Consider the following 25,126-nt stretch of genomic DNA (forward strand, 5'->3'; position numbering starts at 1 on the left):
TGCAGAATGAATTAGTGAACATATCCAGGTACATAGGACTCAGGGTTCAATTCACACAACTCTGGGTGGAGAGGTATATCCCTAAGTCAGGGGCTCAAGCCTCACTCCTGGACCTCCCTAGACACAGGGACACATGTCAGTGGCCCCTCATCCATACAGGTGACGGGACCTATTCTTGAAACCATCAAGCCACCTCATAAATAATATAAACCAGACACAGTGGCTCACATCTGTAATTCTCGTGCTTAGGAGGCCAAGGTGGCAGGATCACTTAAACCCAGGAGTTTGAGGCTGTAGTAAGCTATGATCATGTCACTGCACTCCAGCCTAGGTGGCATAGTGAGACCCTGTCTCTAAAAATAACAATATAAACAACAATAATATACATCATATTAAAGCGATCACTGCAACAATAGCATCTACTGAGGTCTGCTATGTGCCAAGCCCCTTGCAAGGTGACTTGTTTCCCCCCTCACTCAATAAATAATAATTAAACACCTAATAGATGCCAGGTCTGGGCTGACATCAGAGATACAATGGTAGGTGCAGTCCTTTTCCTCCAGGAACTCACAATTTGTATTTTGTTCATTTATCCTTTGCAACAACTATGGGGTGTATCTCATTTGGATACAGATCCCACTGATGAGGGTGCAAGGTCTTCGTCCAGAGGCAGCCCAAAGGGAGGAGGAGCCCCAGTCACCAGAGCCAGGGCGTGGGGAGCACAGGCCGACAGAGGCAACACTGAGGCCCGGGGAAGGTGGCATCACCCTATACAATGGCAGACAGGGGAGGTCTCAGATCTATTGGTCGGGCTGGTGTGCTTGGCCCAAACTGGTCACATGACCTCTAACAGTGACCAACATGAAGTTCTGAAACTCAGGCAAAACGCCACATTAACTGCCATATATGACCTGATTGTCAGCAAGGGAAGTGGAAAAACACTTGGATTTTGGGATGCTGACAAATTTGGAATGAGCCCGGGCTGTGCAAAGAGTTGGGTGTGGGGAGTTGCATATTCCACTCACACCTTCACCACTGAGTCCAAGCCTCATTGAGCTAACTCTAGGTCCGTGGCTGGAGGGGGGCTCCCTCAGCTCCAAGTCTGGCTAGTGGGTCTGGGAAGGGCCCTGGGCGCAGGGCAGCAGCGGCAGCAGCAATTTTCCAGTGGTAGAGAGTACTTCACTATTTTACCAACTAGAGCAGCAGTACTGAGGTACACTGGCTGCAGAGCAGCTGTGCTCACCTGGAAAGTGATTTACTCTCACTTCACTAATCTCAATTTCACAGAATTATCACAAGGATGAAATAAGGCATCCTTGTAAAAGCCCTTAGTAGGAGGCCTTCAAGAAAAGTCTGGTCGGTAGTAACTGCTATCACCGCTCTGAGGACAGACAGCAAGAGAAGATCTGGGAAGAGATCTGTCAGCAATGTGAGGAAGGCCTTTGTACCAGCGAGCACTGAGCACTGCCCTGGGCACAGTGGAGATCAGTGAGGCATTTCAGCAGCGTGGCTGATGCAGCAGGGACAAAGGGTCAGGCCCAGGCCTGCAGGGCTGGATTGCATCATCTCAGGCCAGCAGCCATGCTTCCCCATGAAGGGAAAGAGGGAAATTCCTCCCACATCACTGCTGGCAGGGGAAGGGCAGCTTTCCCTTGGTGGGGGACAGGCCAGCTCTGCCTGCACCCCATTCTTAGTTGGGGCCTATGGACAGTGCCCACTCTAAAGCCGGCCTAAGGCCTGCTGAGCAAAAAGCACCCTGGTAAAGCTCCTGGCCCAGGAAAAAAACAAAACTCTCAATAAATGTTCCTCTTCCTCTGCCTGTCCTTCCAATGTCCTCCTCTCCTCCCCATCCCCAGAAAGAATGTGGATTCAAGTGTGCGGGGAAAAGCCAGGTTCAGGCCCCTCTGAGAAGACAACAGCACTTGTGTCTGAGGTTTGGGCAGAAGCCAGGGTGGAAATGTCCCAGCTTCTGAGGGTGCAGGAGAAGAGCCAGGCTTTTGCTCTTTGAAAACACTGGGCCCTTGCTGAGGAGACGGAGACAGAGAGGTTGTGGAGCTGGGCCCGAGAGCCCCAAGGTGGGAAGCGGTGTCTGGAGACCCAGGGCCCACTGCTGTTCTCCACTGATGGAAGAAAGATGCGAAGTTCCAGAGGCTGGCTGGGCAGAGGGCAGGGCTGGGAGACAGAGGGTGGGGAGGCCCAGAGGCATCTGCCCTGTTGTGAGTGGGCAGAGGATTTGGTCAGCATCCCACCCTAGAGGCCCAAGGCCTGGGCCAAAGCAGGAGGTAGTGGGACAGGGTGGAGGACACGCTCAGCAGGGTCAAGAAGCCCAAGATCCGGCTCTCCAGCTAGCTAGGTCTCACCCTAGGCTAGTGACCTCTCCATCTGTACCTCAGTTTCCACAATTGTAAACTGAGGGGCTTAGCAGCCTTCTATCCCTAACCAACAGAAAAAATAGGCACACAAGAACTCTAAGACAAAAGAAGGAAAGCAGGGACCTGAACAGATATTTACATGCCATGCTCATAGCAGCATTATTCATAATAGCAAAAAGGTGAAAACCACCCAAGTGTCCATCCACAGATGAAGAGATAATGAAAACATGGTACATCCATACAGTGGAATGTCATCGAGCTTTAAAATGGAGAGAAGGCCGGGTGCGGTGGCTCATGCCTGTAATCCCAAAGTGGATCACGAGGTCAAGAGATTGAGAACACGCTGGCCAACACGGTGAAAATACTACCCGTCTCTACTAAAAATACAAAAATTAGCTGGGCGTGGTGGCGCGCGCCTACGGTCCCAGCTACTCGGAAGGCTGAGGCAGAAGAATCACTTCAGCCCAGGAGGCAGAGGCTGCAGTGAGCTGAGACCATGCCACTGTACTCTAGCCTGACAACCGAGCAAGACTCCATCTCAAAAAAAAAAAAAAGGAAAGAAATTCAGAACATGCAGCAACATGGATGAACCTTGAACAGATTGTGCTAATTAAAATATGCCAGCCACACAAAAGGACAAATATTACTCTACTTACCATAGCACTTAAATGAGGTATCTAGATTAGTCAAATTCAGAGACAGAAAGTAGAAGCCAGGCGCGGTGGCTCACGCCTATAATCCCAGCACTTTGGGAGGCTGAGGTGGGTGGATCACCTAAGGCCAGGAGTTTGAGACCAGCCTGGCCAACACGGTGAAACCCCATCCCTACTAAAAATACAAAAATTAGCCAGGTGTGGTGGTGCATGCCTGTAATCCCAGCTACTCAGAAGGCTGAGGCAGGATAATCACTTGAACTCAGAAAGTGGAGGTTGCAGTGAGGCGAGATCACGCCACTGCATTCCAGCCTGGGTGACAGAGTGAGACTTCATTTTAGAAAAAATAAAGAAAGAAAGTAGAATGGTGGTTGCCAAGGACTGAGGAGAGGGGAAAAAGGGGAGTTAGTGTTTAAAGGGCAAAGGATTAATAACCCGAATATATAAGAAACTCAAACAACTCACTAGCAAGAGAAAATAAAATAAAATTCTGATTCAAAGGGCAAAAGACCTGAATAGGCATTTCTCAAAAGAAGACAAACAAATGAACAGCAGGTATATGAAAACATTATCAACATCGCTAATCATCAGAGAAATGCAAATTAAAACTACGATGAGATAACATCTCACCCCCGTTACAATGGCTATTATCAAAAAGACAAAAAATAACAAATGCTAGGAAAGATGTGGAGAAAAGAGAATGTTTGGATATTGCTGGTAGGAATATAAACTAGTACAGCCACTATGGAAAATGGTATGGAAATTCCTCAAAAAACTAAAAGTTGAGCTGCCATATGGTCCGGCAATCCCACTGCTGAGTACATACTCAAAGGAAAGGAAATCAGTATATTGAAGTGATACCTGAACTCCCATGTTTATTGTAGCGCTAGTCACAATAGCCAAGAGTAAGGAAGCAACCTAAGTGCCTTTCAATGGATGAACGATAAAGAAAATGTAGCATATATACACAATGGAATGTTATTCATCCGTAAAAAACAATGAGGCTGGGCACAGTGGCTCATGCCTGTAATGCCAGCACTTTGGGAGGCTGAGGTGGGCAGATCACCTGAGGTCAGGAGTTCGAGACCAACCTGGCCAACATGGTGAAACCCCATCTCTACTAAAAATATAAAAATTAGCTGGGCATGTTGGCAGGTGCCTGTAATTTCAGCTACTTGAGAGGCTGAGGCAGGAGAATTGCTTGAACCCAGGAGGGGGAGGTTGCAGTGATCACACCACTGAACTCTAGTCTGCCCGACAAGTGCGAGACTCCGTGTCAGGAAAAAAAAAAAAAAAAAGAAAGAAAAGAAAAGAAATCCTGTCATTTGCAGCAACATGGAGGGAAGTGGAGGTCATTATGTTAAGTGAAATAAGCCAGGTATGGACAAATATCGCATGTTCTCACTCATATGTGGGAGCTAAAACAGTAGATTTCATGGAGGTAGAGAGTGGAATGATTGACACCAAAGGCTGGGAAGGGTGTGTGGGTGGGGGGATGAAGAGAAGTTAGTTAATGGGTACAGAAATACAAAGAGATAGAAGGAATAAGTTCTAGTATTTGATAGCACAGTAGGGAAATTATAGTTAACAATAATTCATTGCAAATTTCAAAATAGCTAGAAGAGAAGAACTGTAATGTTCCCAATACAAAGAAAGAATGTTTGAGGTGATGGATATGCTAATTACCTGGATTTGATTATTACCGTGTCCTCAAAACATACAAAAATATGATATCAATAAAAGAAAAGGAAGCAAGCAGAACAGTGGTTGCCAGGGACTGAGGAGAGGGGAGAATGGGGAGTCGGTGTTTAATAGGTACAGAGTTTCAGTCGGGGAAGGTGAAAAAGTTCTGGAGATGAACGGGAGGGATGGTTCTAGAACAAAGTGAATACACTATACACTTAAAGATGGTTAACATGGTAACTTTTATGTTATGTACACTTTATCACCATAAAACAAACACAAAACTCCATGGCTCTGGCTAAGGTTTGGGGCTTCCTGATTCATGACAAGAGAAAATTGGGGTGAGGGGAGTCACACAGCTGAAAGCCGAGGTGAGGTGGGGTTCCAACGTCACAGACGGGAGTAGAGGGCTGAGAGCATGGAGATGGTACAGCCGGAGGGAACCCCACAGTGGAGAAGCGGGGACCAGCCGGGGAGGAAGAGAGGCTCCCAGGGTTGGGCCCTTGACAATGTAAACTGAGATGAGGATCCCAAACCCCTGCGGGAAAGAACTCAGAGCAGGCTTGCTCCAAAGCCTGGGGGTCCCGCAGCCACAGGAGAGCCTGGCTGCTGGCCCCTGAGGCCAGCCAGCTCCTGCCTCTTAGGTTCTGGGAGGACACAGGCAATGTGACTTCTTGGAAGAAAACAAGAAACAGGTTTGCAAGAAAGCAGGCAGCCTGTGAGAAAAATCAGTGTGGAAGTCACAGAGAAGGCTTCCTTAAGCAGCTTGCAAATCTCCCAAGTGAGATTGAGATCACAACCGGAGCACCTAGCTCTCTGAAGGACCCTGGGTGAGGAGTAAGAAGGGGAGGGGAGGTATGACAGTCCAGTCACACCCACTTCTTCCTGGGATTTCAGCTCCCCTTCCCAGAGGCACAAGGATCCACTGTGCTGTCGGGGAGGATTTTCCTACACAACGAGACTGACAGTGAATAGGAGTCAACAGGTAGCTCAAACTGTTGCTGGTTGTGTGAAACTTTGCTGTATTTTCTTCATCTATAAAACAGAAATAACAGCAGCAACTACCACGATAGCATTTGTAAGGATTCAAAGACAGCAAATGCAACGTGCTTAGCACGGGCCTTCCATACAATTTCTGCCCATTCAGTACCCCGTCATCAAAATTATCATTCTCTTCCTTCTCATCATCATGCTACCACGTTTTTACTCTTTCTGAGTTTGGAAGAAGAGAAACTGCAGAGTTGAGAGTCCCTGGAGTTCAGTGGGGTACAGGGTAACTGAAGGCACCTCCAACTTAGCACCTCCTTGAAGATGGCATGGCCTCAGGGGAGCAGGACCTCTGGGATCCAGATGCCTAGGGAAGTCCTGGCCATCCCAGGGGTGTAGACCACTCCAGAAAAGTTCAGCTCCAGAAAGGTTCAGAGTTACTCACTGCAACCTCCGCCTCCAGGGTTCAAGCGATTCTCCCGCCTCAGTCTCCCGAGTAGCTGAGATTAAAGGTGCCACCACGCCTGGCTAAATTTTTTGTATTTTTAGTAGAGGTGGGGTTTCACTATGTTGGTCAGGGTGGTCTCAAACTCCTGACCTCCACCACCCTCGGCCTCCCAAAGTGCTGGGATTACAGGCGTGAGCCACCACACCTGGCCAAGTCTTCCTTTTCTTAATAGCAGATCTAATGGAGTGGAGAAGTATCTAATCTGGGAATCTGGTGTCTATTCCTGAGGAAAGCCTGGGTGGGCAATGCCCTCAATCGGGCCTGACTCTGGTGGCAGAATTAGAGGTTTAACAAATTCATTCTTCTAAAGTAACGCCATGGAGAGCCCAGGCGCTTCAGAACACAGGCTTTGCATATGCATGCTTCTAATATAAGGCTGCGACCATGTTGCCCTCTCCCTGCTGCTCCGGCTATGTTATCACAAAATCTTCCTAAAAATCAATCTTGAGGAAAACATTTTTCCTCAGAAACCAATTTCACATCCAAAGTTACTCAGAAAAAAGTTATAGAAGTTTATATGGCTGTAGAGAGAAATACTGATTGAGTTCCAATGATGTACCAGGCATGGTGTTACTTTCTTACACGCATCATGCAATGTGTTTCAGAATATTTTCTATGGAATGTAGTTCAATAGTTCAGAATCACATGCAAAAAATGACCCCTGTGGGAAGCCCTAAGGACAATGTATCCTATCACTACACCTCTAATGTGTTTGCATATTAAAGGTTCCATCGTTTTTTTCGGTTTTTTTTGAGACGGAGTCTCACTCTGTCGCCCAGGCTGGAGTGCGGTGGTGCGATCTCGGCTCACTGCCTCCCAGGTTCACACCATTCTCCTGCCTCAGCCTCCAGAGTAGCTGGTACTACAGGTGCCCGCTCCCACACCTGGCTAATTTTTTTGTATTTTTAGTAGAGACGAGGTTTCACCGTGATAGCCAGGATAGTCTCGATCTCCTGACCCCGTGATCCGCCTGCCTCGGCCTCCAAAGTGCTGGGATTATAGGCGTGAGCCACCGCACCCGGCATATTAAAGGTTCTTATAAGTCCTGCAGTGAAGAAACTTGTTTACATTTATTTAACTCAGTATATCCCAAGTGTGTCATATATTCCAATAGGTGATACATGAAATGAGTTTAGAAAGTGCACAGATGTAAGTTTTAATTTTAATAGTTATATATACATATTATTGTGAGTTAGAAAAAAATAATATAGCTAGCACATCAAACCTGTCACTACACATATATTGTTCAAGGTTTATTCATTCATTTGGTCATTCCACAAATGTTTACTGGGGACCTACTATGAGCCAAGCAGTATTCTAGATGCTAGGAATAATGCAGTCAATAAATAAAGTCCCCGCTCTCAGACATTTATATTCTAGTCAGCAGAGACAAAAACACCAACAAAGATAAAATATGTTCAACCATAAAAGGCAGAATAAAGAAAAACAGAGCTGGGCATAGAAATGACAGGGGTGGGGTGGATACTAGTGTCAATGGTTTGGTCAGGGAAGACCTCTTAGATAAAGTGACATTTGAGCTGAGACCTAAATGAAATCAGTGTTTCTGCAGGAAGAATGTTCTAGGCAGAGAGAAGACAAAATGCAAAGTCCCAAGATGGGAAAGTGCTTGGTACCTGGTCCAACTGTTCAAAGTCCCAGGGCTGCAGACAAACCCTTGGAGGATGGTGCTTTTTAAAATTGAGATACAATCTACATGCCATAATATTAATACTCTAAAAGTACATAATTCAGTGCTTTCAAAATATATTTACAAAGTTTTTTGTTTTGTTTTGTTTTGTTTTTTGAGAAGGGATCTCACTCTGTTGCCCAGGCTGGAGTGAGGTGGCACAGTCTTGGCTCCTGAGCTCAAGTGATTCTCCCACCTCAGCCACCCGAGGCTAATTTTTATATTTTTAGTTGAGATGGGGTTTCACCATGTTGCCCAGGCAAGTCTCAAACTCCTGAGCTTGAGCAGATTGCTTGAGCAATCTGCCCACCTCAGCCTCCCAAAGTGTTGGGATTCACAGGCCTCGTGAGCCACAGCGCCCGGCCACAAAGCTGTATTTTTTTGAAGTCATGATTTGGTTCTGCTTCTGGCCAAGACGGAGTAACAGGAACCAGATTTACCTTCTCAGCTGAAACAACCAAAAGACAGACAAAATATGTGGGAGGATTGCTTCAGCCCAGAAGGTCTAGGCTGTGGTGAGCCTGGATCACGCCATTGCACTCCAGCCTGGGTAACAGAGCGAGACCCTGTATCAAAACAAAAACAAAAACATCGTCCCACAAAGAAAACTCCAGGGCCAGATGGCCTTGTTTGTGAATTCTACTAAACAGTTAGGGAAGAAATACGAATTTAACTCAAACTCTTCCAAAAAATTGAATAAAACTTGTTCTATAAGGCCAACGTTACTCTGATACCAAAACTAGACACAGACATTACAAGAAAACTATAAACCAATATTTCACAAGAACACAGATACGAGAATTGTAAACAAAAGTTTAGCAAATCAAAGCCAACCATATTAAAGGATAATATATAATGACCAAGTGGGGTTTATTCCAGGGATGCAATGTCAGTTTAATACCGGAAAAAAGAAAAATCAAGGACCAGGGATGGTGGCTTACACCTGTAATCCCAGCACTTTGGGAAGCTGAAGTGGAAGGATTGTTTGAAGCCAGGAGTTCGAGACCAGCCTGGGCAACGAAGGGAGATTCCCCCCAATCTCCACAAAAACGTAAAATATTAGCCGGCACAGTGGTGTGTGCCTACAGTCCTAGCTACTGGGGAAGTTGAGGCAAGAAGATCTCTTGAGCCCAGGAGTTTGTGGTTGCAGTGAGCTAAGATCGTGCCACTGCACTCCAGCCTAGGTGACAGTACAAGACTCTGTCACAAAAACAAAACAAAACAATCAATGTAATTTACCATATTAACAAACTAAAAAAGGAAAACCATATGGTTATCTCAGTAGACACAGAAAAAGCACTGGACAAAATCCAACATCCATTCCTGATAAAAACTCTCAGAAAAAGGAATAGAAAGGAACTTCCATGACCTGATAAAGGCCATCCATAAAAAGCCTGCAACTAACATTATACTTAATGCTAAAGACCAAACACTTACCCTTTAAGATCAAGAACAAGACAAGGATGTCTGTTCTTGTCACCTCTTTTCAACAGGGTGCCAGAGATTTTAATCAACGAGATAAGGCAAGAAAAAGAAATAAGAGCCATCCAGATTGGAAAAGAAGTAAAACTGTCTTTACTTGCAGTCACTATGGTCTATTCAGAAAAATCCAGCAGAATCTACAAAAAAGACACTAGAAGTAATAAGTGAGTTTAGCAAAGTTGCAGGTTACAAGATTAATATACAGAAACCTATTGTTTTTATATATACTAGCAACAAATAACTGAAAATGGAAATAAAAAACCAAAAATAACAATTTACAATAGCATCAATACAGATGCAGGTATAAATCTGACAAAACATGTAGAAGACCTATGCACTCAAAACTACAAATAAGCCGGGGCGCGGTGGCTCACGCCTGTAATCCCAGCACTTTGCGAGGCTGAGGTGGGTGGATCATGAGGTCAGAAGATCAAGACCATCCTGGCCAACATGGCGAAAGCCCGTCTCTACTAAAAATACAAAAAAAAATTAGCTGGGTGTGGTGATGTGTGCCTGTAATCCCAGCTACTTGGGAGGCTGAGGCAGGAGAATTGCTTGAACCCAGGAGGCAGAGGTTGCAGTGATCCGAGATTGCACCACTGCACTCCACTAGCCTGGTGATAGTGAGACTCTGTCTCAAAAAAACACAAAAAACCAAGACAAAAAAAACCTACAAATAAAATTGACAAGAGAAATTAAAGAAGACCTAAATAAATAAATAAACAAATGGAAAGAGATACTGTGTTCATGGGTTAGAAGCCTCAACATTGTTAAAATATCAATTCTCCTCAAACAGATCTACAGATTCAACACAATCCCAAACAAAATCTAGGATTTTAGAATTTAACTGATTCTAAAACTCACAAAGAAATACCTTAGGACCTAGACTAGTTAAAACAACTTTGAAAAATAACAAAGTTGGAGATGTAATGCTACCTGATTTCAAGCATCTCCTAGAGGGTGTGTTAAAACACAGGCTGTTGGGCCCACCCTCAGAATTTCCAAATCAGTATGGGCCTGAGAATGTGCATTTCTAATTAGTTTCCTGATGCTGTGGCTGCTGCTGGCCTGGTTGCCACACTTAGAACTAGTAATCCAGACTAATTCACACTCAGCTAGAAACAAAATGTCAGATGCAAGAGATTCCCCCCAAAGGAATATATATACAAGTACCAAGTAAACTATGTTCATTAAGAAACAATTTGCTTTTCCCTCTTTTATTAGCTAAAGACATCCATAACTGTTAATCAGAGATTCTGATCAGCAAGAGAAAACAATCATGTCATTGCTGAGCTGGCATGATTCTAGCCTCCCCTCTTTGTTGAATGCACGTTTTGGTTTCCACGAAACCTTGCAAGTCCTCTACGCAGGCCTTCCCTGTTCAGAATTCACCCTGAAAATGACACAGGGCTTTATACCAACCATCCGTAACAGCAACATTAAGGAAACCACCTTGCCCCACTGAAACCTGTCAAATGTCCCCGATCCTCCCCATCTACTATCCCACCCAATGCAGGGCTGCCACCCAGGTCTCACCGTCCAAGATGGCCCACTGATTGTCAATCTCTGTATGTTTCAGGTAGGAGTCTTCGATGGTGGGGTCATAGTCAGGCACAAAGATCTTTTGGAAAAACTGGATGGTGAGGGCACTTTTGCCCACGCCCCCATCCCCCACCACCACCAGCTTGTATGTGGGGAGGTTGTCACTGGGGACGGCGCTGGTTGCCATGTTTCTCGAAGGTCAGACCTGCGGAAGGAAGCAAGACGTGTGGAATGAGACAGAGGGCTTTTTAACTTAGGGGAAGATATTCATGTGTCTTCCTCCTTTATAAAGTAATAAATACTCTCACTTATAAAGAGGTTTGAAAATGAAGAAATGCGAAAGAAAATAAAAGCATTACACCTGGTCTCACTACCCAGAGACAGTCACTGTTAAAGTGATTTATTCAACCATCATTTATTCAACACCAATTATGTGCCAGGCCCAGTGTTGAGGACACAGTACCACTGGTCTTGTTTAGCAAGTACAGCCAAAAGCCATGTCAAAGAAGCTTTCTGGCCACTAAACTCTACTTGTACAGGTTAACACGAGGGCAGTGGTCTGAGCAGGGCTGGCATGGAGGTTCGTCTTTCATATCCCCTCTTATTAACTGGGTGCTGTGCTGAGAAGGATTTGAAGCCGTGTCTTAGCTTAGAAAGCGGGGCATGATAGCTTAGCACACCTGAGTTCTGGGATTCTGAGGCTCCTTCAAAGTTTCAGAGTTCTAGATTCTGGCTCCTTTCTCTCTGCTTCTTGCCCTGTATTATACACAAAGTCATGCTGGAATCTTACGGCTTCTGTTCAACCTCATTTTATTTGGGGAGGAGGCAGGTAGGAGCAGGTCGAAGTTTTGTTTTCATGCTGTTGAGGCCAGCTAAGGCAGTGGTTCTCAATCAGGGGAACTTTGCTCCCCGGGCATATTGGCAACGTCTAGAGATATTGTTTGTTGTTGTCATAATGGAGTGGGTACCACTGGCATCTGTTCAGCAGAGGCCAGGGCTCGTACAATGCACAGGGCAGTCCCCTCCAATGAAGAATTAGCCATCCTAAAATGTCAATAGTGCTGAGGTTGAGGAACCCTGAGCTAAGGTGACCAGGAGGCAGCTGGAAGTGGGACCAGGACTCTAAAGAATAATGGGGCCTTAACAGAAGTGAAGAGTGACCTTTGTAAATAGTGTCCCAAAGTGACAAGGAGGAGAGGCAGGAGGGAGCCTCCTGGAGGTACTCAGAAGGAAAGGAAGGAAACCAGGATCCGTGGTCATGATGGAAGCGAAGAGTTTCCAGAAGGAGGCTGACAGCACCAAATGTTAAACACGGGTGCAGCTAGGGGGATCCCCTAAAGAACAATTTGGGGTTGTAGCCAGGAACCTAAACTGCTAACTAACTGTGGACCCTGCCAGGAAGAAGCAATACTGCCTCCTGGTGGGGCATTCCTGGGTGGCACAAAAATGGACCTTGAATCGAGGGAGGGAAAGCTTGATCCTACTGCTGTGTAGAAGAAAAGAAAGAATCCCTGTGCAAGCTGGGAGGGAAAACAGCATGGTGTATGTGTGACCAGGAAACTGATGGTCTCCCAGAGAGGAGGGTGGCAGCATGGCCGGGAGGACAAAGAACTGGGTGCCCTGTGTGCTCCGCCACCACTTGGGAAGGCCACTGACCTCTCTGAGCCATAGTTTCCTTATCTATGAATTTAAAGGGCTGGATTAGATTACTTTTGTAATTATTTCCAGCTCTAAAATAGTCTTCAGTTCCAGATTTTGACAGAAAGGGGGCTAAATACAAATGTGGGTTATGTGGCCACACTGATTTGCATGGGGCTGCAGGCGAGAGTCACTGCAGAACACTTTGTAGTTACTGAAGCCTGATGTTGACATTTAGGACTTCCCCAAAGTCTCAGGGAAGTACAAGCTTTGCTACACTGCAGTGAAAGTGCAAATCTGCCTAGGCTGTACTGAAAATACACTTGCATAAATACATTCATACCCTCTCCTGCAGCTCTACCCCATGTGAGAATTTCTTCTAAGGAGATAATCAGAGAAGTGAAGAAAGATGTTAAGAATGAGGGAAAATAGAAATAACTTAATGTTGGCGGAAAAAGTTAAAGAAAAAGTTTATTCATATAATGGAGTACTATGCAGTCATTTAAAAGGAAGATATTCAGTAACCTAGAAAAAGTGCATTGTTATGTATGAAAAAAGCCAGGCTGCAAACAGCTAGTAAGTACACCTGATCCACCTTCCACGAAGAGGCCCACCATGAATCTGCGCGGTCGGGTGTGGATCTGGGCATTAAGAGGTTTAGCAGTTGGTTGTCTCTGAGGCACATTTCAGGGCATTTTCATTTTCTTAATGTTTCCGTTTTCTACAACAAGCATGCATTATATTTGTGTACTAGAAAAGTTTAACACTATTAAAATGCTCCCAGGAAAATAAAATGTTCAAGCCACCTGAAAATGTTTGATTTCCTCTCATTCGAGTGGGGATCTCAGCTCTTTTGGGGCAGGATAGGACCAGGCACCGGCTGTGGCCCCGGGATCTGGTTCCAGCATCTTCCTACAACATGGGACAGGCTGAGGCTTCACTTAACTGAGCTCTTCCATGGCCAAATCCACGACGGTAAAGGCAGGCCAAGGAGAGAGGGCGGAGGGGAGTTGCAGGGTGACAGAAATGGGGAGGAAGGGGTGGCCCAGTGGCCTATCTCCTTTGCCCTGAGCGTGGGGTTCACTCCTCACTGCCCCTCAGCAACTGCCGCCCTGTCCTGGGCAATGGCGCTGGGCTGTGGGTGAAAGGTGTTTGCTGGTGTTTGGCTGGTTTTTGGTCTTTTTGAGACAGTCTCACTGTCACCCAGGCTGGAGTGCAGTGGCGCAATCCCAGCTCACTGCAGCCTCCGCCTCCCGAGTTCAAGAGATTCTCCTGCCTCAGCCTCCCGAGTAGCTGGGACTACAGGTGCCCACCACCCACGCCCGGCTAATTTTCTTGTATTTTCGGTTGAGATGGGTTTCACCATGTTTGCCAAGATGGTTTTGCTCTCCTGACCTTGTGATCCACCTGCCTCGGCCTTGCAAAGTGCTGGGATTACAGGCGTGAGCCATCATGCCCAGTCGGTGTTTGGCTGTTTTTACAGCTTCCATTCTCTGCTGGCAGCGACATAACTAAAAAAATACTAAGTGGGTGGGAAGGTATTGAAAAGGAAAACCGTTTGTCTTTATTTTCTTCTCAAAAGAAAACAAGATAAGAAATACACTAGTAAATATGCTGGAGGACATGAATGAAGCTTTGAGTCGGCACTCAGACCACCCACAGCCGAATCACCTGGGGACTCCTTAAAAAAATGCCCTCTGCTTGCCAAGGCAGTGGGCAGGAAATGGCCAGTGGGGGCCCCTCCTTTTGACAGCACCCTGCTCTCAGAGGTTGAACCCTGAGAGACCACAGGGAGCCAAGCCAGGGTTCCCTTCTAATGTGGACGCAATGGAACAGGGCTAGACTACTCATTTCACACAAACATCAGACTGGGTCCCCTGTGAAAACCCTTTCTGTGCCCCTCAACGCTGAGGAGGAAAGTCCAGGCCCCCTCACAGGACAGTCAATGCCTGTCGCTGGCTGCCACTGCTGACCTCTCCAGTCACACACGTGCCACAGCCCCTCACACTCTACTCTCACCCCCAACCAGCTCTGTGGTCTCCCAGTGTGCCCTGTGGTCACGCTGCAGCCTCTGTGCACACCTAAGACCCCCAGGAGAGCACATACTTCCTCATGGGTCAGCACTAGGCACTGCCTCCACCTGTGCTTTGAGCCCTGAAGTTCCTGCCACAGACGCCACAATGATGCCTAGAATTTTCTATGTATTTACTGTGCACAAAAGGGCAGGGACAGCATCTTGTTCTTCTCTATATCCCAGAGCCTGGCACAGCACTGGCACAGGGCAGACACTTACTGAATGAACTAGAGGTTCAACGCGCACTTCTGAACAATGGTCAGACAACCTACGTACCACAGAGCTGGCTTCCCATTGGTAAAGCTAAGGGACAACTCTCTCAGCCAGGGCTTGGGACTGTCTCTCTCCTACTAAGAGATCAGACTAATGGCACAGACAGGGCCCTCTGGAATCAAGTGTGAGCCAGGAACAAAGAAGGGGTTTCCAAAGCTGGAGAATGAGTCCAGAGAACCCCCCAATTCCTAAAGGTGCTATCTCCTTTTGATAGACCTGTTTCTCCATCCCCCCAGAAAACACTGATCAAATGGTGTCTTTGCAGTTGGGGAGGTCAAGATGCCAAGAACCATGAGCCACACTCCTACAAAACAAGCTGGTCTCATGCGGTACAGAGAAAGATTTTTTAAAAACCACTCACAGGCTATGATGAAAGTCACCACAGAATGAAAAGTTGGTTGGTTGGTGGTTAAGAAGCAAACTGCTTACATTCACAACACACCTCTCCTTTCCAGCCTTCTCAACTCAAAAGCACCTCAGAGATCATTCCAGGATGTTGGGTCTTCACTTTGGGGGATGATGGGTGTGCCCCTCTGTGGTGGGAAGGTGACAGAAGGTAGACTTGGGGTTCTCCTTAAAATTTCCCCACTATTTTCTGTGCTGAATACTCTCCTACTGACCAGTTGAGTGACCTTGGGCAAATTACCTTCCATGGCCTCAGTATCTTATTAGTAAAGTGGGTTAGCTGGAGACTCATACTTTGCAGGATTGCTCTAAGCATGAAATAAAATGTATGAGACATGCCAAGCTCTGAGAAGATGCCCAAATGCTTGTTTTGTCACCTTGTTTACTTTGTTCCCAAGAAGAAGGAGGACACACACACATATACACACTCACACATACACACACACACACACACACATACACACTCTCATCCCCAGCCTCCTCTCAGCATGAGAAGCCTTACCACCATCTCTGCTCTGTTAACAGCCAGACAAAATAGGCCTGTGTGGGAACATCACCCACCATTTAGAGCATTGTTTCCATGGGAAATGGCTCCAAGGTTCCAGGCAGCCCCATCCACGCAGAAACCAACTTTGGGAATAGCAGCCACTTGGCCATGGGGGTGGCTGGGCTGGTTCCCATGGCAACCACTGCTCCCAGGGCCCCGCCCAGGCCACAGGCTTCACGGCAACCCAAACCGTTGTTCATACTGGAAACTTCTGCCTAAAAGGCAACATCGCTTCCTCAATAATTTTAATAACGTGTGTACAAAAACCTCAGGCATCTGTAAATAGAAAAATAAGCTCTCTTGGCTGTTGTCTGCCTCTTGCTCCCTTTCTTTCCCCATGGGTAGAACCTTCGTGCATGGTTTGAAGTCGTTTCCCCGAATACCAGATTTACCTTGTCAAACAGATTGTAAGCTCCACGAGGACAAGAGCCACATCCTCTCATTCCTTTGCCCCTCACAGGGCCAGGCAGAGCCTAACACATGGGAAGCTCAGTCTCTACTCACACTGCCCTCATCACTTCCCCAGTGCAGCCTTCTACCCACACAGGCCTCCCTCGTGCTAAGAAGCAGGGGGTCACACCCATCCTTCTGAAAGGGGCCGGCTCATACCCCTAGGAAGTGGGTGGCTGGGTGGACTGATCACCCCAGTATAACCTTTTCACTCAGCAATCTTCAAAGTTAGCATGGGTGTGTCTAAGACCTCCCGGGAATAGTCTTGTGTAACAGCCCAACGGTTCTCAGTGGGACAGCTTGGGAGGTCAGACACAGCCTCAACTCCACAGCCAGGCAGCCGGAGTTCCAGTGCGGCATCCAATACAGACTCCCTGTGTGACCCGGGGCAAGTTTCTTAACTTCCCGGTGCCCAGTTTCCCCATCTATAAGACAAGAGAACAGGGCCCCCAGGAAGATGTAAGGCCCTAGTGTAAAGAGGGTCCCTCAGCAAGGGCATATTTACATCGATAAAGTAGTTGGGCCCCTGCTTTCCCTTCAACCTGGTAGGCTTCAGTGATTTAAACCATTTCCTTGCCCCATCCACAGCCCTAGGGAAGGGCATCCACACTGCATAGGGCTTCAGGAGGACCTGATGCGGTGACAGATAGAAATGTCCAAGACAGCAGCAGGCCCTCACAGCCCCCACAAAATGGCAAAATGGCAGGGCTCAGTGGTTCTTATCCCTCATGAAATTTGCCTCTTCTCCTCAGGTTTCCAGGTTCTAGGGCTTCTACGGAGCTTGTTGCCCAAAACAACAGCCTAAAACCACTGCACCCATTGTTCTAAGTGAGCAGCACATGTTAAATGAATGGCTTCAGCTACAGATACTGCCAAGAGGTCCACAGGCCCCCTGGCCTCTCCATGCACCCCACCCCACCCACCATCACTTCCAAAGCAGTGTCCTATGTCCTGGCCAGGAAAAATGGTGCCCAGAAGGAGCTGCATAGCAGCAACAATGCCCACCCTTAGTGGACAACTGCTGTGGACTGGTTAGACGCCAAAGGTCATGTTACAGCGGTCATGCCACACTGCCTCCAATTCTTTTGCCAATTCATTTTCCTGCATCACATGGCTTTTCTTTTCTCAGGGTAGTGTCTTCATGATTCACTATCCTACAGGGCACTCTTCATCACTGTTGCTGCCTCCCTTGGCCCTGACCTTGGGACCACAGATTCTCAGAGGCTAGGCCAGGGCCAATCCAGAGGCTCTCCCAAAGATGCTGCCAACTTTATTGAAGGTTTGGTATTTACTGTTTTTTGCTTCTGTATTTCTGTACTAATTATTTCAAACAGTCCCCCTAACCCCATCAATTGAATTGCAAGTATTTTAGGTAAATCAGGTTAGATAGAAGGACACATCCATTATTAATGGGGCTCTTAGGAAAGTGAATGGACTTTCACTCACACTGAGCTGAATTAGACCTGGGAAGCTAATCTCATCTCTATGATGTCTGGGTGTGCCCAACCCAGGGGGATGAGGACACGCTCTGGGGAGTGACCCAACCCATGTGGAGGAAATGGCTCTGCATTCCAGGAGCTGCCCTTCCCTTCTGCACAATTCCCAGAAATGGGCAGCTTCACCAGAGCACTGACCTGCAGGCTGTGCGTAAATGGCACGTGACCCCACAGGGGTCTAGGCCACTTGGCATCCCTTAAGGCTTCACTCTCCACTCCCTGAGACTTTGCTCCAGCCCCTTGTTTCATATCTTTGCTAAGCCAAGTGTGGCACTGTCATTGGGCCTCTCAACTCCTCGAGAAAGCTACCACTGCTTTTTAGCTCACTCCATTATTAAGCCCTAACCACCCACCCAACCATGTATGTGATTTCATGCCATAAACAGCAAGTCTCAATGGCAAGTAGGTGGCATGGGTGCTGCTCCTTCCCATTCCCAGAGCCATGGCAGACAACACTGATGGCTCACGGTCCCCTTCCTTGTCAACACAGTACTCTTGGCAGCAAAACACACTGACTGCTCCAGAGAGAAAATCTGTCTGCTGCCCCAGATCTAACCGACTACCCTTCTGGTTCCCTCCAAAACATCCCACTTAGTGGCCATCCTTTTCCATGGCAAGGGCTCAGGACCTTTAGGGGTAGCCCGCCTGGTGATCTCTGGAGATCTCTATTACCCAAGCCTTCTGTTAATCTACCAATCCCTGCTTTTCTTCTAATCTCCTCTGCCAGGATCACACCTGGACTGCTGTCAGCAGAGCAGAAATGATCAGACAGAAGTCCAGAGATCCAAGCAAAGGCCAAGGGTGAAGTCAGTCAGGGAGGGACACTGTTGTTGGGCTTACTCATGACCCCTAAGTACCACATGCTTCCACAGTTCCACATGGCAACTGTCAATACCTGGGTCTTTCCCACCAGTATACGGGCACCTCCCAAACAGGACTTAGGGTGTAGCCATCTGCGACCCAGCACTATGAGCCTCAGTAGGTGTGCAGAAACCACCTGCCACGACAGTTATAATTACAACAGTCATCATGTTAAAAGCAATAGGAACATTTAAGGTAAACAATGCGTCAGATGCTGTTGGAAGATTTTAATTCTCACGACAACCCTATGGGGTACAGATTCCCATTATCCGCATTTCACAGTTGAAGAAACTGAGACACAGAGTAGTAAAATAACGCTTTGAAGGTCACCAAGCTAGAAAGAGGCAGTGTCGGGATCTGAAACCACACAGTGTAGTTCCAGAGCCACTGTCAGCCTGTGGTGCTAGGCATCCTCTGCTGGCTAGGGGCTGGTGAGTATGTGCGTGCAGTCAGGCCAGGGCAGAGGCAGCTGATCCAGGAGTGCTGGAAAGAGGTCAGGACTGAGCTGCGAGGTGGTGTCAGAGTAGGAGACACCCCCAAGGTCAGACTGTTGCCCATGTGGGTGAAACAGCTGGGCAGGTCAGAGCTTCAGAGGCAACCAGGGCAAATACTAGTTATCAAAACTAGACACTTCCCACTCCAGCACCCCAGATCCAGGCTGGGACACCCTGCTGAGCAGGGCATAGATCTGGTACCAGCAGGTAGCCCTCAGCCCTGAGGACCTCCGCCCTGAGGACCAGCGAGGAAGCTGGGGGCACCAAGCTGCTGAGAAAGCCTTATTTTCTAGCACCTCTGTTTGGGACCCTATCCCCTATATGGGTCCCTGCCCCAGCCTCAGCCCATCTCCCTGTGGTCCCTACACTTGAGCTGTTCCCTGCCCAGCTCAGGACTGGCCCCTCAATTGGAACTCCTTGCCAAGGAGCTTGAGCTATGCAGACAGCCTGCAACCCTAGGCAAGTTACTTTCTATACCTTGGTTTTCTTTTCTGTAAAAGTAGGGACAGTGGCAGCATCTGCCTCATGGTGGCTGTGAAAAGCTGCATTTATTTGCTTGGCCCAGTATCTGGCACATAGTGACTGTTCAACAGACATCAAGTTGTTACCATCATCAACATCCTTCTTTGAAATCCATCCCAAGTCCCTCCTCCGGCTTCTCCAAAGCCTTTCTTGAGTTCCTTGAGCACCCTGCAAACTGGCAGGTTCCACAGGTGACAGTTCAACACAGCTCAGCCTCCTACCGCGCCCTCCTCTGAAAGCCAGCAGGACGATCTGTGTGTGGGGCTCAGCTCCCCGACTCTGCCTAGGAGGGCCGCAGGCATGTCTCAGCCGGCCACTGAATCACTACAGCGATGTCCCAGGAAAGCAAACCCTCGGAGGCTTGTTGAATGAACAGTGGATGAAAGGTAAGCTCCTCAGATGCCTTCTTTTGCATTTCTCCAGTATTCAGGAGTTGCTTGTCCACCAAAGAGAATGTGGAAGATCTCAAACTGCCAGCAAGTTCAGCATGAAACAAAGTTTTTCCCTCTGGTTTCGAAATCCGGAAGAGCTCTCCATCACAAAACCTAGCCACCCTCTCTGGGTACCCTGTAGTTTGGCGGGGTATATCCTCTAACAGGTCACATGACATGAGAAAGGTCATCGTGTTACCTGAGCCCAGAGAAGAATGAACAGGAGTAAACTGGGAGAGGAGCCAGTGTTGGCCACCCTCCTCTCAAGACACACACCTGCTCAGGCTCCTCGGGATCACACACATCCAGTCAATGCTCCCAGAGCACCTCCTGTGTGCTTGGTCCTGGGAACTGGAGATACCAAAATAAATGAGCCCAGCCCCAGACCATGGGGCACACAGTGTATATTTTGTGGGGGAGGCAGGCAGAGGATTATGGTACACTGGGTAAGTAATGCAGGAGCATAGGAGTGGGAGGCATCTTACCCAGCCTGGGGGCGCTGCGGAAGGCTTCCTGGTAGAAGTGACGCAGAACGGGATCTGAAAGGCCAAGTAGGTATTAGCCAGGTGAACAGTAAGGACGGCCAGGCACAGTGGCTCATGCCTGTAATCCCAGCACTTTGGAAGGCCGAGGCGGGTGAATCATGAGGTCAGGTGTTCGAGACCAGCCTGGCCAAGATGATGAAACCCCGTCTCTAATAAAAATACAAAAATTAGCCAGGCGTGGTGGCTACTCAAGAGGCTGAAGCAGGAGAATCGCTTGAACCGGGGAGGCGGAGGTTGCAGTGGGCCGATATCACGCCACTGCGCTCTAGCCTGGGCAACAGAGCAAGGCTCTGTCTCAAAAAAAAAGAACAAAAAACAGTAAGGACAAGCGTGTCCCAGGTAAAGAATAGAAGCGACAAAAGTATAACGCATGGCGGCATGAAAAGCCAAGGAGACGCTCGGTACTGCAGGCAACATGATATGACTGGAATGTGGAGTGTATATGTGTGCATGGCAGGGGTAATGGCTGTGGGGGGTAAGAGTGGCAGGGGAGGGGGTTACTGTTGGCTCCTGGAAACGGGATCTTCATTTTTGCATCCCTATGCCATGCACAGTGCCTGGCACACAGTGGCTGCTTAATAAGCACTGCATGATGAAGAAACAAGTGCCCAAGGCTGCAGGGCTAGGCAGGGGAGGGCGCTGGGCATGATGGGCCTCACATGTGCTGGAGGCCCCCGGACCCTGCCCTAGCCCCAAGTCCACACAGAAGTACAATATAGGCTTGCTGGATGGCTGCCTAGCCAAACAGGGCCCCTGCAACTCTTTTTGATGACTACACTGAGGTTCACCAGCAGAAAAAGCCCAGGAGAGAGTGGATGAATTACATAGGACAAACTCGAAGTGCTCCAGAATCTCAGAGGAGGGGAAGGGGATGGGAAAGGGGATGGGAATAGGGTAAGGGAGGAACAGGTAACCCAGGTTCAGCCACAAAGGCCTGAGGCAGAAAGCTGTGGGGGAGGGTTATTATCCCCATTTTACCAAGGGGAGAGAGGCATTCTACCAAAGGCACAGGCTAGTGAAAAGAGAATCTGGGATTTGGCACCTAGGCCTGGCAAGGTGCAAAATGAAAACACTGTCCCACTCACCCCCAGGCTTGTCCACCGAGCCTGGTGGGTCTAAGCGGCTTTCAGAACGAGGAGTTGGTAAGAGCCTCAGTGTCTAAGAGGTCACAGAACCTTCAGACCAGTATTCCCTGCTGGCATCCCCGGCTCACAGGAATGCCTGCTACTTGGCCACCTGGCCTCTTGGGTCCTACCCCAGTCCCCCACAGTGCCCCCTGCCCAGCAACCAACAACAGGGAGGGCGGGAAAGAACTCAGTCCAGGGGTGAGGGCAGGGCATGGGTTCTGTGAGGGCAGAGCTGCATCAAGCTCACAACTTCTTGGAGTGGCAGCTGAGGAAAGAGAGTAGGAAGTGGTTTTATTTTTCAATCCTTGTTCTCAGTCCCTGGGGGTCTATTAATATTTTCCTAGCGCCAGGGCAGTCTCACCCGCAGTGAAAGAGGAGGACTTCTGCAGCCTTCCATAGGAATCTGAGCGCAATTGGGAACGTCACGCTGGTGGTCACCCAACCAGGGAAGGCCAGCCTCTGCACACTCTGGGGTTCCCCTGACTGAGGGCCCTCGGCCTTCCCCGAGCCTGGCAGGCTGCTGTCCTCCCAGCCCCCACTCTGACTCCGCTTTGCCCTCTGCTCACAGAGCCCCACACCTCCTCACTGCTCTGCTCCGCTGCTCAGGCTCAACCCTGCACAAACTGGATTCAGCCAGCACCTCCCTCACCTGCCCAAGGGTGGGCCCCTTTGCCCACCTCTCTGCCCCAAACTCTCTTCCTCTTTCTCCCCTGGCAGTGCGAACAGCCCTTTACCCACATCCCAGGCCGAGGCCTAGCAAGGCTGCCCACTGCTGTGCCCATGTCTGCCCCCAGCCTGAGCCCCTACTACCAGCGTTGTCCCACCCACCACTCCAGCATTACCACTCCCCAACAAACCCGGGCACAGAGTCTCCTGGAATGCCACCTGTGGGTGCCCGAAGCTCTCCCCACCGACTACAACATTCCAGGCCTTTCTTGAGCTGCCCAAGTGCCCCCTTCCCCTTACTCGGCCTCTGCTCTGCTGATTCCTGGTCTGGTGTCCTCAAGGACAGGGATGGTACCCAAGTGTCAGGTCCCATCCTCCAGAAGCCATTCCTTCCTCTAAGGCCCTCTTCTATCCGCCAAGGTCTCCTTCCACTGAGCCACCTCGCCTCCATCTATGGAACGCCAGCCCCGTGGCAGGTGGCAGCACAAGTGCTCAGCCATCATTATTCCATGTGATGACTCAAGACACTTCACCAAGAGGCACTGTTTAGCCCCTTCATGAACTGTGAAGGTCAGAGAGGCTCTGTGGTTTCTCCAAGGCCATCTCTCCTACCACAAAGCTCGGCATGCCCCTCCTCATCTGCCCTCAAATCTAGGAGCTGGGTGTTACTTCACAGTCACGTTCCTCTGCTACAGTGGGACAGTGGACAGAGGGCCAGGCCTTGTCTTCTTTTTCTCTGGGCACCCCAGAGCCCTGGCACAGCTTTCTGCTCAGAGACACTCCAACGTGTCTGCTGTCTGCACTTCCAAATGCAGGAGTGATACTGGCAGCTGGCTGGGAGTCTGGCTTGGGTAGACAGCAGGGCAGAGGTGATGTGGGCACTATGCCATAGGCCACACAAGACCGAGAGGACTGCAGTGGCAGGTCTCGTGAAGGACATACCATGAGAGGAGTCCCACTGGACACCCGTGGGCACCAGCCCAGCAGGAGGAGTGCTGGCGAGGGGTCCTTCCTTGCTATCCAAATTCCCAAAGCACTGAGCCCTCACCAGCACCCAGGGTGTGGTCCCCTGACTGGCCCTGCCTTCTAAGATGGGGATGCCACACCCGGCCCCCACAGCACATCTAAGGTTGTTCCTTAACTCCTTAGCTGTTCCAGCCCAGAGCTGCTCATCTCATGGAATCACGGTGTTCCGCCAGTCCCCTCTGGTAAGCCCAGGAGAAGGGCAGGGTGGCGAAAGAGAGGCAAGGGAAGGCCCGGATCCCAGGGCCAGGCATCCCTCTGCATCTTACAGTCCCCTGCCTGAGAGACGGACGCTTCCTGACTGATCCCCCATCTCAACTGCTTTGCCCTGCAGTAGCAGCAAGAGGGAATCAAGAACCAAACGGACATCCCAAAGTCACGTGCCGGCAGAGGCTGTGTCAATAAGTGATAGAAGTGGGTAGGTACAGGCAACAGGGAGCAGTGGGGCCTGTGCAAACAGATGACTGACACCTCGCACCAGCTGACTGCTGCAACATAATATCTGCAATGAGCTTGCCACATAGTCTAAATTTTTAAATAGCCAGCAATCTGAGTCTATGAAAAAACTCAGATTTCTGGCTCTTTTATTATTTTAAATACTGGTCACTAATGAAAAAGTTTTACACATTGTATAACCCAAATAAATCAACACTCTGTACCCATTCTTCTTGAGCACACACACATCTGAGTGGTACGGCCGTTCCAAGGCAGACAACTCTTCGCACTGCCTTGGCTTGGCCTGGCTTTGGTGCAAGGAGGTGTGAGATCAAAGGAAATGATCTCACTGAAGAGAGCAGCCGCAGGCGTTACTTGGCCTGCAGGAGATGGGCCAGCCTGGCATTCTTCAGGGACAGGCACACAGCCCACCCCAGGAGTGTGCCAGAGCCCAGAGAGGTGGAGGCCAAAAAGGCACACTCAAAAAACGCTGCTGCTTCGCTTTGTTTTCATTATTTATATTTAAGATGTTAGACACCATTAATGAAGAATGTGAAAATGTTTATGCTTGCCCAAAAATGAGAAAGACATAGGGTCTAGGTTCTTCCTTAAGGTAGGGAGAGGCGATTCAATCTCCATTTTTAAAGAGTAACCAGACTGCAGAGAGACGGACTGAAGCCAAATAAAAGGGAAACTTCCTGAAAACGAGGCAGGCATGGCAATGAGTGTGGGATTTTCCTCTGCAAAGGTCTGTGAAGCAGACACGGAGGAAGGAGGACTGGCCACCTAGCTTTGGAGTGGTGAACCAGGCTGGAGGTGGGTGTGATGGCTTCTCAGGGACCCTTCCAATCCCAGAGTTTTAAGCCCACGTAGCAGAAGGCTACTTTTCACATCTCCCTCCCGAAGCCCTAAATGACTGCTGCATTTTTCTCCTCAGTATCCAGCCTGCTGCTCCATTCCTGCGGGGCAAGGCCTGTCCAAAGGTCGGTATTGGCTGGGGGGTTGAGGGAAGCTTCCCACCCCTCTGCTTTCTACATATAGCACTTCTATAAAAAGTCATGAATCAAAGCCCCTCTGCTAGCTGTATAACCTTGGCCTAATGAAAAACTTCTCTGTGCAAAACTATCGTTGGTGGGTGGTAGCGCCACCAGCTGGAGGTGGAACCAGGCTGGGCCCTGTGGCCAGGGATGGTCATTATAATAACAATTTATTAAGCCCTGACCAC

The 25,126-nt window shown here is 48.7% G+C and overlaps 1 protein-coding gene across 7 annotated transcripts in view; it reads right to left on the bottom strand.

The window, feature by feature from the left end:
• The window catches only part of MRAS (muscle RAS oncogene homolog), a 58,146-nt gene that overhangs the window by 21,493 nt on the left and 11,527 nt on the right, over nucleotides 1-25,126 (bottom strand). For all 7 annotated transcript variants that reach the window (XM_008008973.3, XM_073023579.1, XM_008008971.3 and 4 more), the window contains one exon: nucleotides 10,909-11,119. In XM_008008973.3, the coding sequence (XP_008007164.1) occupies nucleotides 10,909-11,101 (193 nt within the window). In that variant the 5' untranslated portion in view covers nucleotides 11,102-11,119. The remainder of the gene's footprint in view (nucleotides 1-10,908; nucleotides 11,120-25,126) is intronic.

The sequence above is a fragment of the Chlorocebus sabaeus genome, chromosome 15, assembly GCF_047675955.1.
Source record: "Chlorocebus sabaeus isolate Y175 chromosome 15, mChlSab1.0.hap1, whole genome shotgun sequence".
Taxonomy (NCBI): domain Eukaryota; kingdom Metazoa; phylum Chordata; class Mammalia; order Primates; family Cercopithecidae; genus Chlorocebus; species Chlorocebus sabaeus.